The sequence below is a fragment of the Petromyzon marinus genome, chromosome 37 (assembly GCF_048934315.1).
Source record: "Petromyzon marinus isolate PM22_M1 ecotype Great Lakes invasive population chromosome 37, UKy_Petmar_22M1.pri1.0, whole genome shotgun sequence".
NCBI lineage: Eukaryota > Metazoa > Chordata > Hyperoartia > Petromyzontiformes > Petromyzontidae > Petromyzon > Petromyzon marinus.
The window spans coordinates 18,931,006-18,945,636 of record NC_133703.1 but is presented as its reverse complement, the minus strand read 5'-3'; the positions used below and the strand labels follow the sequence as shown (position 1 = coordinate 18,945,636).

Sequence of the window (14,631 nt, the reverse complement as noted above, 5' to 3'; positions counted from 1 at the left end):
CCAAAACGCAACCTGTGACCAAATCACCCAGGGGCCCCCAGGTGGTTCGCGATCCGAAGGTTGCGAGTTCGAGTCCTGGCTGGTAGGGAGTTTTGACAGAACCCTCGCACGCTAACGCGAGGAGCTCCATTTGAAAAAAAAAAAGAGAAACGGTGAGAAACAACGGTAACCAAATCTGGGCACCAAACCAAATTCCTGCCACCCCCCCCCCCCTCGACAAAACACACAGATCATGCCAATTTCCCTGCAGATTGGTCCGAGGTATTCAAAGCCAGGAGAGGTAGCGCAGCCACATTCCCACGCCCGGAATGAGAATATTTATTTATACTGCAGGAGGAATTCCATGTGCTATAAAGCTCTTTGTTCGCAGATGTCCTGTAAGGGGCGGGTCATAACGTTACAACAAACAACACAAAAAACATTGATTGTTGTGCAAAGTACAGCGAAGGTAAAAAAAAAATCACCCAAAAAAACATACGAATAAAACTAAAACCATCCCCATCCTACCAGGCAAAGCCCATCGAGGTATTAACTTGTTTTTCAGAAGCGACCTGGCCGCAAATGACACCTCAACGAAGTGGCCTCTCATTCGGACATTTATATCTCAGCCGAATAACCGAAATAACAATCTAAACGCACGTTCCTCCAAATGTGGAGGGAGGAAAAGAAACAAACCGGAGGACCCGGGGAGGTAAAAAAAAAATCCGCGCGACCACGGGCGGAAAGCGAGAGACGCGCAAAACTCCCAAATATACAGGAGGCATCGTCAGGGCCGGGATCGAACCCACGTAGCCCCCCAGCGCCACCGGCCACGACAGATCTCCGACCGACCTGACGAGTCGTGTAGAGCCGGCGCGAGGAGCGAGTGGAGGCTGGCAGCGCACAGCTCCGCCACACTGCCCATGGCGCGCACACGCAAGGGCTGGCACCGCCACTGGCCGCTGCTGGGAGCGCCGCTGAGAACAAGCGACGCCTCGCTGCTGCTGCTACTGCTGCTCTTGACGACGACGAAGAAGACGATGGTGGTGATAAAATGATGCTTTGGACTTAATCCTCACACGTCGCAACTTCTCATCTCCACTGGAGGTTGAGTACTGTTACTGTTGATGCTGATGATGAGGCTGCTGCTGATGATGCTGCTGCTACTGATGATGTTGTTACTGATGTTGCTGCTGCTGCTGCTACTGATGATGCTAATGATGATCAGTTAACGTCTTCTGTGTCGAGTTACTCGGACCACAGCGAGACGGAGGCAGGCTTCACGATCACCAACAGCGCCGCCTCCGAGCTGCGATTGCCACTGACAGCAGCTCCACTATAGACTGCGTCTCCTCCTCCTCCTCCTGCTGCTGCTGCTGGTGGTGGTGGTGCGTTAACTCGTGAGGCTCCTGTGCGGGAACGCGGGTTACGGCTCCCTGGCCACGCTGCCTTTCCCTATCGATCGATCGATCGGTGGTCTTATTCCTCCTCCTCCTCTTCGCTTGCTGCTGCTGCTACGCATCAAACGGAGTCCGAAATCTCGAGTGTCTCCGATGGATCCTGCCTTTTACCCCGCCCCCTTTAGCACTTCTCGTTGTTTTGATTCGCCCGTCAGTCGATCTAAGCTGCCCGGGACGACGTGGAATAGGGGAGAGAGGCGGGGGGGGGCACGATGCTGCCACCGCGCCCGTTACTTCTCAATGAGCCGACGAGCAAAGGAAGCGCCCACGGCCACCACCGATCCCGGTCCTCTGCACGAAACGGTGAGGACGGGAATCCGGCATAGGCGGAGGGGGGGGGGCACCTCGGTGTTTGCGAGGCACAGAGAGAGAGAGAGGGAGAGAATAGGGGGCGGCTTACCCCCTTCGCACACACAATCACCACCAACCACCAAGTAACCACCACCAAGTAACCACCACCAAGTAACCACCACCAACCACCAACCACCAAGTAACCACCACCAACCAACAAGTAACCACCACCAACCACCAAGTAACCACCACCAACCACCAAGTAACCACCACCAAGTAACCACCACCAACCACCAAGTAACCACCACCAACCACCATGTAACCACCACCAACCACCTCGTTCCGTGCGGCGGTCCGAGTTTAGTTGAACGCGCGAGGCCTCGTGCGAGCGACGGCCACGCGGCGTGCCGACCTCACTCACGCAAACTCGCAGCCCCCCCCCCCCCACCCCCCACGTGTTCTGTTTTCTCTCCAACTGCCCCCCACCCCACCCAACCACCACCATCGCCGCCACCGTTCGCTCATTCACTTATTCATTCTCTCATTCATCACCCCGCCCCACCGCCCCGTGCGTGCGCGCGCACGCACGCGCACACACACACATGCACACACGCACAAAGGTAAAGATCCCCCGTATAGCCTGTAACAGACTGTTGGAGTAAGTGCTGTTAGCGAGCACCTATGAAGGCCGGCACGGCACACGAGGGGGTGGGTTGGCCAGCACCACGCCCGGCCGCCTTTGTCTCCCTAGTGAAAATGTTTACACATCGTACCGGGTACTCATTTGAGGCCGAGTCGCTCTAGGGGAGACCCAGGACCGGTTCAAATAATCGTCACCAGTGTTGGCCGTGAGTGGGAATCAAACTCGAGTCGCCAGGTTCGTATAGCGCAGCGCGTTAACCGCTACACTGCCGCACGCACACACACACAAAAGATCAAAGATAAAGACAAAGATCCCCCGTGTAGCCTTAACAGACTGTAGGGGCAAGTGCTGTTAGCGAGCACCTATGCAGGCCGGAACGGTACACGAGGGGGTGGGCGTGGGCGGCCAGCACCACGCCCGACCGCCTTAGTCTCCCCAGTGGCAATGTTTTAATCCACCGCACAAGGTACTCATTTGAGGCTGAGTCGACCTAGGGGAGGCCCGGGACCGGTTCAGATAATAGTCACTGGTGTTGGCCGTTCGCGGGAATCGAACCCGGGTCGCCAGGTTCATAGCGCAGCGCGCTAACGGCTACACTACCGCTCCCACACACACGTACACAGACACACACACAGACACACAGACACACACACGCACACACACACACAGACACACACAGTCCCACACACACGTACACAGACACACACACGTACACACACACACACACACGGGTTTGTTTGTTTTTTACCCGGCAGCTGTTCGAGACGCCAAGCGATCGCCGGGCTGCGCCCACGTGAAGGCTCAAATGGGGGGGGGGGGTGGGGGAAACAGGCGCAGCCCCTGCAATTACCGGCCCCGGGCACCGCTGGTGGGAAAATCCCCAGGAGGTGGTCACGTGCCGCGAGAGAGAGAGCTCTAGGGACTACCCCGCGCCTTACCCCACCCACACGTGGGCAGGCAGCCGATCGTCGACAGTCGGGTACTGTGAGTGCCAAACCGTGGTGGTTGTGAAGCCCTCTTGGGCTCACCACCACAACCACCACCACCACCGGCTCGGGGCACCCGTGCCGCATCACCGTCCGTGCGTTCCCAACCACCGCCCCACCACCACCACCTTGTAGAGGAAGATTATGGACGGCCCAGTTCCATACTAATGCTGATTTAAAACTGGCGGCGATCGTCCCTCGAGAGGGAAGATAACGGGACGGAAGCGAAGCGCCCGCGGATATTTCGGCCACCGGCTCGGGGCGATGTTGGGTTCAAGTCGGGACGTCCGATTGTTGTTGTTGTTGTTTATTTTGTACAAATCGTCGTAGCAGCAAATGAGAAAGATGGTGTAGTAGTAGGATAATAATCGTGCGTATTTATTCAGATTCCGTTTAAAAATAGAGACTCCGTCGCCCTTCTCACACCCCCTCCCCTCCGTTCGCCATAGGAGGTGGGGATATCGCTTTAATCGACGCCGCATTCATTCGCGAGGCGCTCGGCTCTGCCCAACTCTCAATTGGGTGTAGAGAAAACAATTAATGAAATATAATTTTTTTCTACTATTTACGAGAATACCGCCCAAAGATACCACTCAATTCTTAACGGAATAATAATCATCACAGCGCGGGCTGGGAACACGTAAACATGGGTAGAGAGCAACCCGCACACAAACGCAGCCTTTCATCTGTGGAAACTTCTGTCGACGTGACCACGATCTCCTCGATGCCCTTGTAATAGGTATCGATCTGGTGTTTGAACATCTTAACGCCAACGTTTTTTATAAATAAATAAATGTGCCGTTTTAAAAATAAATTTATGCAAACCGACACACCTGATGATGACCGTTTGAGTTATGGTCGAAACGTCGTGAGAATTTTTTATTGTTTTATATATATTTTGTTATTTTGTTGTTTCTCTTCAACGTGCCTTTACCGAAAAAACTAAGAATATGAATTACTGCAGTCACGAAAGCTTTAAATCAAAATTTAAATCTTAACGGCTGTTTTATTGCCAGAAAAAAAGGTATAAAGCTTATTCTTATAATTCTTTTGGTTGCAACAGAACCCCTTTTGTGCGTTAAAAAAAAAAACATTACAACAACAAAAACCACCGAGCAGAAGGATTCCATTTTGGTTCCTCCGGGGTCACCGTCAAAAGAGATGTGACCGACTTGACAGCGACGCAGCGACAGGCAAACTGTGGAGGAGCAGCGGCTTTGTCCTCACGAGGCCTCATCAGCGCAAGCGTAGGCCACCCACCGATGCTCACCGCTGCAAAGCGTGCCTCTCGAACAACAGGACCACAATGCACTTGTTCGGGAACGTGCTGTCAGGTCGGTGTAGGTTTTTTTTAATAACAGCACGTGTTTGCCTGTTGTTCTGGAAACCCGAGTGCATGCCGATAACTACAAAGGAGTGGAATACAAGGGGGGGGGGGGAGGGGTATAACAGTTGCAGCGTCGGCGAGCACTTTGTTTTAACATTAATTAATTGAACCCTTGTTTTAATATGACCACCCCGGGCAATACCAGAGCGCCTGACGTCACCACACGTCACAATACCCTCACGTCAATCATTCCAACTCCTCGTGGAGAGCCTGATATTAAAACAAAACAGCTGCGCGGGGGCGATTCCGTCTCGTCAGCACCAGCCGGGCGGCCTTGCCATCGGCGATTCCGAATTCGACGATTTCGAATTCGGCGATTTTTAGTATTATTTTTTTACACGTGGAAACGTTCACACCTGGAATTAATCACGGGAAAGTGTTTTTATTTTATTTTTACCAGGTAAGGCCACACTGAGCTATGCAGGTCGTATTTCCAGAAGCGACCTGGCTATCACAAATGATAGCTCAACGAAGTGGCTGATCGTCGTGTGGAAATTCAGAGCAGCCAAATACTCAATGAACGCGTGACGTTGATTCTAAATGCGGAGGGAAAAACCGACAGGAACCGGAGAAAAATCCACGCGACCACGAGGAGAGGGACATGCAAACGCCAAATATACAGCAGCAGGCGTCAGGGTCAGGATGTAACCCACCACCTCCTGTATACCAGGCGAGGTAGTCAACATCTCCTAGCCACCGTGATGATGATGAGAGAGAGACACGCAAACTCCAAATATACAGCAGGCGTCAGGGTCAGGATGTAACCCACCACCTCCTGTATACCAGGCGAGGTAGTCAATATCTCCTAGCCACCGTGATGATGATGAGAGAGAGACACGCAAACTCCAAATATACAGCAGCAGGCGTCAGGGTCAGGATGTAACCCACCACCTCCTGTATACCAGGCGAGGTAGTCAACATCTCCTAGCCACCGTGATGATGATGAGAGAGAGACACGCAAACTCCAAATATACAGCAGCAGGCGTCAGGGTGAGGATCGAGCACACGACCTCCTGTATACCAGGCGAGGTAATTAACATCGTGCCACCTTGGGCGCCCTATGTATGCAGAGAGAAAGGTGGAGGGGGGGTTATTGAATTCCTTCTGCCAGGGCCCATGTCAAGCATGCGACATGGCAGGATTTCATCTCGGGAGGCTGCCTGCTTGCCGGTCCCCAGAAACGCATGCCACAGCTGGACGATGCCCTTCCCCCTACGCCGTACGGGTCATGTTGGCTTATTAGGCCATACTTCACCACGCTGGTCAGTGCGGCTTGGTGAAGGCTCCGTGCATCGGATGGGGGAGAGAGGTGGGGCGGGGGGGTACGTTATCAGTACCGTCCCGTACAACAATGCAATATGCTGTACTGCCCTCTACCGATCGCCACGTGGCACTGCTTGGCACGCGACTGCCCGTCCGAAGGACCGCAACAGGGCTCGCGCCCGCTGAGCTGCCGAGATCCGACGATGAACGAGAAGGTCGCGAACGCGCCGAGCGACGCGGGGTCACCCTGCCGCTTCCGTGGAAAACGCGAACCGACGTTGCCGCACAAGAGGGCTGGCTACGTTGTCATCCATTTGCCTATTTCTTGCACTTCGACGTTGATGCTCACGTGGAATACTTCCTTAGGCAGGCAGCCAGCCAGCCGCGCATCGGAGGTGCGTTCTCGACGCCGGCACGACTGGAGACCGCTAAGACGCGCGCACGCACGCGGCGAGAAATCATCCGCGCCCGGGTCTCAACAGTCGTGTGCAGCGCGCGCGTGTCTGTAGGTGTGTGAGTTAGCCTCCCCTAGGTCGACTCAGCCTCAAATGAGTACCTGGTGCGGTGTGTAGACATCGCCACTAGGGAGACAAAGGCGGCCGGGCGTGGTGCTGGCCACCCACCCCCTCGTGTACCGTTCCGGCCTTCATAGGTGCTCGCCAACAGCACTTGCCCCTACAGTCTGTTAAGGCTATATACGGGGGATCTTTGTTAGGTCGACTCAGCCTCAAACGAGTGCCTGGTGCGGTGTGTAAACATCGCTACTAGGGAGACAAAGGCGGCCGGGCGTGGTGCCGTGCCGGCCTTCATAGGTGCTCGCTAAGAGCACTTGCCCCAGCAGTCTCCGCACAGGCTATTAGTATGCGTCGGTATAAAGACACAGCTGAGTTTCTATTGAGGAACCATTAAGAGCGCGTCATGCAACGCATCCGTCAAGACAAAGCGAAGACCGCCCCTCGAGGTTACGACCCAACAATCAATCGTCGCGGGGTTTTCCTTCGTTCGCATAAACAACACGGTAACAGCAAAAAAAACATTTTCAACGGCACGTGGTTCGGCCGCCAGAGGTCGCAAACACCGCTCCCGAGAACGACAGACGGACAAACGCGACCACTGAGCACGCGCGCGCGTTCTTTGGGGCCGTCCATAAATGACGTCACGCGATTCTGGACGATTTTTAACAACCCCCCCCCACCCCCCCCATCGTCAAACGGCGTCACAAAAAGTCAGACCCCCACCCCCCCCCCTCAAATATGACGCCAGGTGCGTGACGTCATTTATGGACGGCCCCTTTGTTTATTATGTAAAAAAATACAAATGAGAGAGAGCCGGTGCGATGGGGGGGGGGGGACAAACACAATGCGGTGAGGTTACTACTTTACTCTAAAGAAGGTTACACGTCTCATAGCGCGGCGCGTGGTACATCAAGCCTGGGAAATGCGGTGCAGGAGAGACGAGGTGGAAAGAAGGTGGGGGGCGGGCTAGGGGGACGGCCGTAAATGACGTCACGCACCTAGGGGGAGGGGGGTCAGACATTTGTGACGATGTGTGACGAGGGGAGGGGGGGGTTTGAGAAATGTGACGTCCCATAAAAATGCGCAACTTTAAATAAATATAAACAACACGTTCTAACGTAATTAAATAGACGTTTAAATAAATGTTTTCTCCTACAACATCAGAGTGCAGCGGCACATTAAATACGCGCTACAATGACAATAGTTTAAAGCGATTTGAAGCATGTTTTATTTTTTTTTGGGGGGGGGGGGGGAGGGCAGAGCTTTGTGACGTCATATTTGAGGGGGGGGGTCTGACTTTTTGACGAAGAGGGGGGGGGGTCAAAAATCCTCCAAAATCGCGTGACGTCATTTATGGACGACCCCCGAGCCCAGCCCAGCCCAGCCCCTCTTTTGTCTCTGCGTGACATCCCCGCAGCTCAATGAGCAACGGCGGTGGAGCGACTGCGAAACGTTTGGCACGCGAACGAGCGGTGGCACTCGCCCTCCTCCCGCTGCACACACGAGCCGCCTGCTTGGCTGCGCAGATTTCTGTCGCTTTTTTTTGGTGTTTATGTCGGCGAGCAGGAAAGAGGGCTGGGTCCTCTGACGAAGCGAGACCGTCCGTCTTGCACCATTAAATCAACCAATCAACGGCGGGTAAAAGGCCATCGCCTTTCCAGCCCGCACGCGCGATGGCGCCTTTTTTTAATATATATTTTTCCCCACCACGCAAACCGAGCCGCCGCCGGTGCTGTGCCGAGCCACGGCACCGGCGCGGCTCGTGGAGCCGTTTGTTTTTCCACTGCATAAAAAGCGAGCTGTGCCGGTGACGTCACGCGTTCATTGCGCTGTGCAGGGGTGGGTGGGGATGGGTGGGGGTGGGTGGGGGGAATTTAATCAACTTCGCCCCCCCCCCTCCACTGTTCGCCCCCCCATCATTAACCCCCCCCCGCCCCCCACCGTATCAACTACCGTGTCAGAACCAGCGACCTCCACATTGCAAGCCCTCTGTGCTGGGCTGCTAACCATGCCACCCGCTGTTGCAACATTTGGTAAATGAACGGTAACGTATTCATACCCAGCGGGCAATGGATACCCATTGCAATGTATATGCATTCATTACCCCCCCCCCCCCCACCGGTCTGGCCTTTGCACAAGAAGGACTCACAAGTAATGCCATCACACTTATCCCTCGAGTGAAGGAACGAAACAGGAGGATTTCTCCACAAATCTGGCTGTCGCCTGATGATGACGGTTGTAATTACTCGCGAAACGTCGTACCCGGATCGTAAATGTTGTTGATTTACTCTCGTAACGAATTGGCACGTTCTGCTTACGTGAAAAACCTCACTAATTGGCTGTGTCGGGTGGTGGCGGGTGTAACGACACAACGTTCATATTTACGCGATCTAACCCAAAACAAAACCGGTATTACGGATGACATCAGTCGCGAAAGCGTAAGTGTTCAACTAACTTATTATGAACGAGCTTTACTACCCGGGACTTGGAATCTTGTCTTGGATTAATAGACGGCCTACGCGGAGGGATGGGAAGGGGGGGTGCGTGACGTCAGCAGGCACACTGCGTGACGCTGCTGCATTGCGGGTGACATCACAGATGTGACGTCACCGCTCACTTGCCGTGCAAAATATATCCATTATTGCGCCCCCCCCCCCCCCCCCAAAAAAATACAAAAGTCTATTTTTAGAATTTTTGCATGGTGTACAGTCTGGAAAGTACCCACATGCCAAATTTCAAGTTTGTTGCATGTCGGGAAGTACGCTAACCATTTCGAACAGACACACATTCACAGATTTCCCTTTTATATATATTTAGCTTTACTACGACTGCTATTGCTATACAGTTCCAGGCCCCCGCGGACCGTGTTGCCAATGCAACGCCCCAACACAAACAGTGGAACCATCCAAAGGCCACCACCACCATCTGCGTGCGTCCGATTGAAATTTTGGAGAAAGGCCACTTTTTATACATCCAATTTTGGACGGCGTAACCACCCCTCCCTTCTCCCCCACCACCATCACCACCCCCGCAAACTCCAATGAAATGCCCCACTTATGCTTGGCACTTATGCTTGACTCTCGGGCGTAGCGACAAGTACACAGCTTGGGAGGTGCGTTCCACTTTTACGCACAGCCCAAGCCCTTTTGGACAACACGGCGCTTAACCTCAAATAATGCGAATTCAATGCCGATGAAGCCTCGGGGGAGCTGAATGGGAGTTCAAAAGAACTCACGAACAAACACCACGTCGTGAGAGACCCAAACGCAGAAGATCCCCTGGGTGCTGACCATGCACCACGAAGGGCCCCCCCGTGTGTCCACCCCGAGATCGCACCCACCGCACAAAACCCCACGGGCAGCAGATGCGGATGCCCGGTGCACGGATTGGAAAACTAAAAATAATTAAAACCACACCGGTAGCGGTGCGACACTGTGGGTCATCCAGAACCAGGATCCGTACAACGCACAACGTACGCGACGCGCCCGACGTCACAAATACCAAGCCGGAGACATCGGAGCGATTCCGCCACTCCGCTGCTCCTGACGCGGTTATCTGGGCTCGAGCAGCTGAATGCGAAATTGCAGCTGCTTGCTCTGCATCTACATCGGCCGCCGTACGACAAGAAGAAGATACGAGCTCGGAACGGAATACGTTGCAGAGCCGGGCAGGAATGAAACCTATTTTTTTTTTTTTTAAAACCTTGCAGCGTTGTTTCAACTGCCACGCCAGCGGAAGATCGAAACCCCGGCGACCTCTGAGATTGGCGAGTCCAGAGCGCCGACCATTCCACCACTGTTCAGGAGCACGTACATATCAAGTTTTGCTTTGCCATGCGTAAAAAAAAAAAAAGGCTCGGTGGGTTGTCGAGCTCGATTTGAGATTCGGGGAGGGTCCGTCTAGCGCCGCCTCGCGACTGATTTTCGGTTCGTCTCTTTTGACTTTCCAGCTTGGAGCGTACCATTTCACACAGAGGGGGGTGGGGGGGGGGGGTCCATGAGGTGGAGGGGTCATTTGAATGGGCCTCTTTGTCGAAGCGCACTCCCCCCCCACCACCATCAAATGTGGACTGGCCTCCTGAGAGCCCCTTGGCCTGATGTTATGCATTCCATACATTCCTTATGCAACTCGCCTACCCCCCCCGCTCTTCTCCCTTGTATGTAGGTCTCCAAGCTCAGAATCAAAATGTGTATTTATACTGGAGGAATCAGATGAGCTATGAAGCTTTTTTTCGCAGACGTCCACGACATAATCTATTGTGAGGCATGGGACGAGAATGGCTCCTCGATACCACGGTGGCAATTGCGAGCAAATTCTTTTCTCGAAGAACTTTATCTGCAGATCACGACTGGCTATGATAACAATCCCCTCGTGGTCGCTTTTAACGAGAACATCGTGTCCATGAAGGGCACTGGAGGGTAACGCACGGAGGGTATCGTCAGGAGGGGAAACATCCGATTGACCATGACAACAGACAGCAAGAGTGTGTATGAAACAGACGGTACGCGCGTTAAGAATTCTGCCCACTGTGGACACTAACCATGGTAGATACCAGAAGTATATTCTTGGTTCTTTTGGTAAAGTCACGTAGAAGGGAAACAATAAAATAATAAAAATACACAGCAAGAAAATGTGAAAATTTGAAAATGTTCTTGCTGTGTTTTTCACACCTGATGATGATCGCTTGTGTTGCAGTCGAAACGTCGTTATAATTGTATTGTTTTATATTTTTATTATTTTATCGTTTCCCTTCTACGTGACTTTACCGAAAGAACCAAGAATATGAATCCCTGCAGTCACGAAAGCTTTAAATCAAAAGATACCAGAAGTGTTTTCGAATTTTGGTGGTACCGACCACTTCCCACCTTGGCTCGTGGGCTAACAGACCCAGTGTAGCGAGCGTCGAGCGAGACGGGGAGGGGGTCAGAAGTTGAAGGAGAAAAATATTGAAAAAAATAAAAAAATATTTTAAAAATATTGAAGAAGAAGAAAAAAAACACCCACTACAGCCCGACCGCCAACACAAACTACTACGGTGCAGTGGTGGCTACTACCACTTCGTACAACACGACACAAGCGTTGCATTGCAGCTGTTGAGAATTGTAAAAAAAACAAATCCCCCCCTTTCATTGCTGCTGCATAACGCTGGGTCCGCAATTGGCAATCAGCTGGCCGACTAAAATGCGGAGACACAGCACGGAGCTACCTCTGCTTACAGATGCGTTTAGCTACGATGCTCTACAGCAGTGGTTCTTAACCTTTACTACAACCTTTGGCACCTCTTTGGTTCTCAATCGTAAACATTGTTTTAATATAGATGTAGAATGTGATTAAATAAATAAAAAGTACTTACGTGCCCGTGCTTAATTTGTGTTTAGATTATGTACCTTCTAAAAAAAGATCTTGCCCTCGTCTCGCACCCCCAGAAGGGGCATCTCGCACCTGGGGGTACACTCCAGGTTAAGAACCACGATGCTTTTCAGCAGGGGTGGGGAACGTCCGGCCCGCGGGCCGTGTGAGGCCCGCGAAATAATTTGGTCTCTGGCCCTGCCAAGGCAACCGCAGGCTGGACTCTAAGTTCAATAAATCTAGGAGCACACCTGGAAAAGCAGTTGCGAGTAGCAACATCATCAATACCAGCTAACATCATCCATACCAGCTAACATCATCAATACCAGCTAACATCAATACCAGCTAACATCATCAATACCAGCTAACATCATCAATACCAGCTAACATCGTCAATACCAGCTAACATTATCCATACCAGCTAACATCATCAATACCAGCTAACATCAATACCAGCTAACATCATCAATACCAGCTAACATCATCAATACCAGCTAACATCATCACTACCAGCTAACATCATATCAGCTAACATCATCAATACCAGCTAACATCATCAATACCAGCTAACATCATCCATACCAGCTAACATCATCAATACCAGCTAACATCATCAATACCAGCTAACATCATCAATACCAGCTAACATCATCAATACCAGCAAACATCATCAATACCAGCTAACATCATCAATACCAGCTAACATCATCAATACCAGCTAACATCATCAATACCAGCTAACATCATCAATACCAGCTAACATCATCAATACCAGCTAACATCATCAATACCAGCAAACATCATCAATACCAGCTAACATCGTCAATACCAGCTAACATCAATACCAGCAAACATCATCAATACCAGTTAACATCAATACCAGCTAACATCAATACCAGCAAACATCATCAATACCAGCTAACATCAATACCAGCTAACATCATCAATACCAGCTAACATCATCAATACCAGCTAACATCATCAACACCAGCTAACATCATCAATACCAGCTAACATCATCAATACGAGCTAACATCATCAATACCAGCTAACATCATCAATACCAGCAAACATCATCAATACCAGCTAACATCGTCAATACCAGCTAACATCAATACCAGCAAACATCATCAATACCAGTTAACATCAATACCAGCTAACATCAATACCAGCAAACATCATCAATACCAGCTAACATCAATACCAGCTAACATCATCAATACCAGCTAACATCATCAATACCAGCTAACATCATCAACACCAGCTAACATCATCAATACCAGCTAACATCATCAATACGAGCTAACATCATCAATACCAGCTAACATCATCAATACCAGCAAACATCATCAATACCAGCTAACATCGTCAATACCAGCTAACATCAATACCAGCAAACATCATCAATACCAGTTAACATCAATACCAGCTAACATCAATACCAGCAAACATCATCAATACCAGCTAACATCAATACCAGCTAACATCGTCAATACCAGCTAACATCATCAACACCAGCTAACATCATCAATACCAGCTAACATCGTCAATACCAGCTAACATCATCAATACCAGCTAACATCATCAATACCAGCTAACATCATCAATACCAGCTAACATCACCAATACCAGCTAACATCATCAATACCAGCTAACATCATCAATACCAGCTAACATCATCAATACCAGCTAACATCGTCAACACCAGCTAACATCATCAATACCAGCTAACATCGTCAACACCAGCTAACATCATCAATACCAGCTAACATCGTCAACACCAGCTAACATCATCAATACCAGCTAACATCATCAATACCAGCTAACATCATCAATACCAGCTAACATCATCAATACCAGCTAACATCATCAATACCAGCTAACATCATCAATACCAGCTAACATCATCAACACCAGCTAACATCATCAATACCAGCTAACATCATCAATACCAGCAAACATCATCAATACCAGCTAACATCGTCAATACCAGCTAACATCAATACCAGCAAACATCATCAATACCAGTTAACATCAATACCAGCTAACATCAATACCAGCAAACATCATCAATACCAGCTAACATCAATACCAGCTAACATCGTCAATACCAGCTAACATCATCAACACCAGCTAACATCATCAATACCAGCTAACATCGTCAATACCAGCTAACATCATCAATACCAGCTAACATCATCAATACCAGCTAACATCATCAATACCAGCTAACATCATCAACACCAGCTAACATCATCAACACCAGCTAACATCATCAATACCAGCTACCATCATCAATACCAGCTAACATCAATACCAGCTAACATCATCAATACCAGCTAACATCATCAACACCAGCTAACATCATCAATACCAGCTACCATCATCAATACCAGCTACCATCAATACCAGCTACCATCATCAATACCAGCTAACATCATCAATACCAGCTAACATCATCAATACCAGCTAACATCATCAATACCAGCTAACATCATCAATACCAGCTAACATCGTCAACACCAGCTAACATCACCACACGCCTCGCCAAAGAGAAGCAATTCCAGCCATCGCAATAGGGGTTTGAGTTAATGAAACGTTTGACCAAATATAACAGGGTAATTTTCAAGTTGATATTTTTGTATGGCCCGCGAATGATGTTATAAATACCCAAATGGCCCTTGGCAAAAAAAAAGGTTCCCCACCCCTGCTCTACAGCAACGCATGCATGGGTCTGTGTGCGACATTGTTTGTTACA

General features: G+C 50.4%; 1 protein-coding gene across 2 annotated transcripts in view; it reads right to left on the bottom strand.

The window, feature by feature from the left end:
- Positions 1 to 14,631, bottom strand: part of LOC116949536 (cytohesin-1-like) — a 79,589-nt gene that overhangs the window by 44,911 nt on the left and 20,047 nt on the right. The window contains exon 1 of one of the 2 annotated variants that reach the window (XM_076072398.1): positions 832 to 1,665. The exons of the other annotated variant lie outside the window; for it this stretch is intronic. Coding sequence (XP_075928513.1) covers positions 832 to 904 — 73 coding nt within the window. The 5' untranslated portion in view covers positions 905 to 1,665. Of the gene's footprint in view, positions 1 to 831; positions 1,666 to 14,631 lie in introns of those variants that run through there. 2 annotated transcript variants of the gene reach the window in all.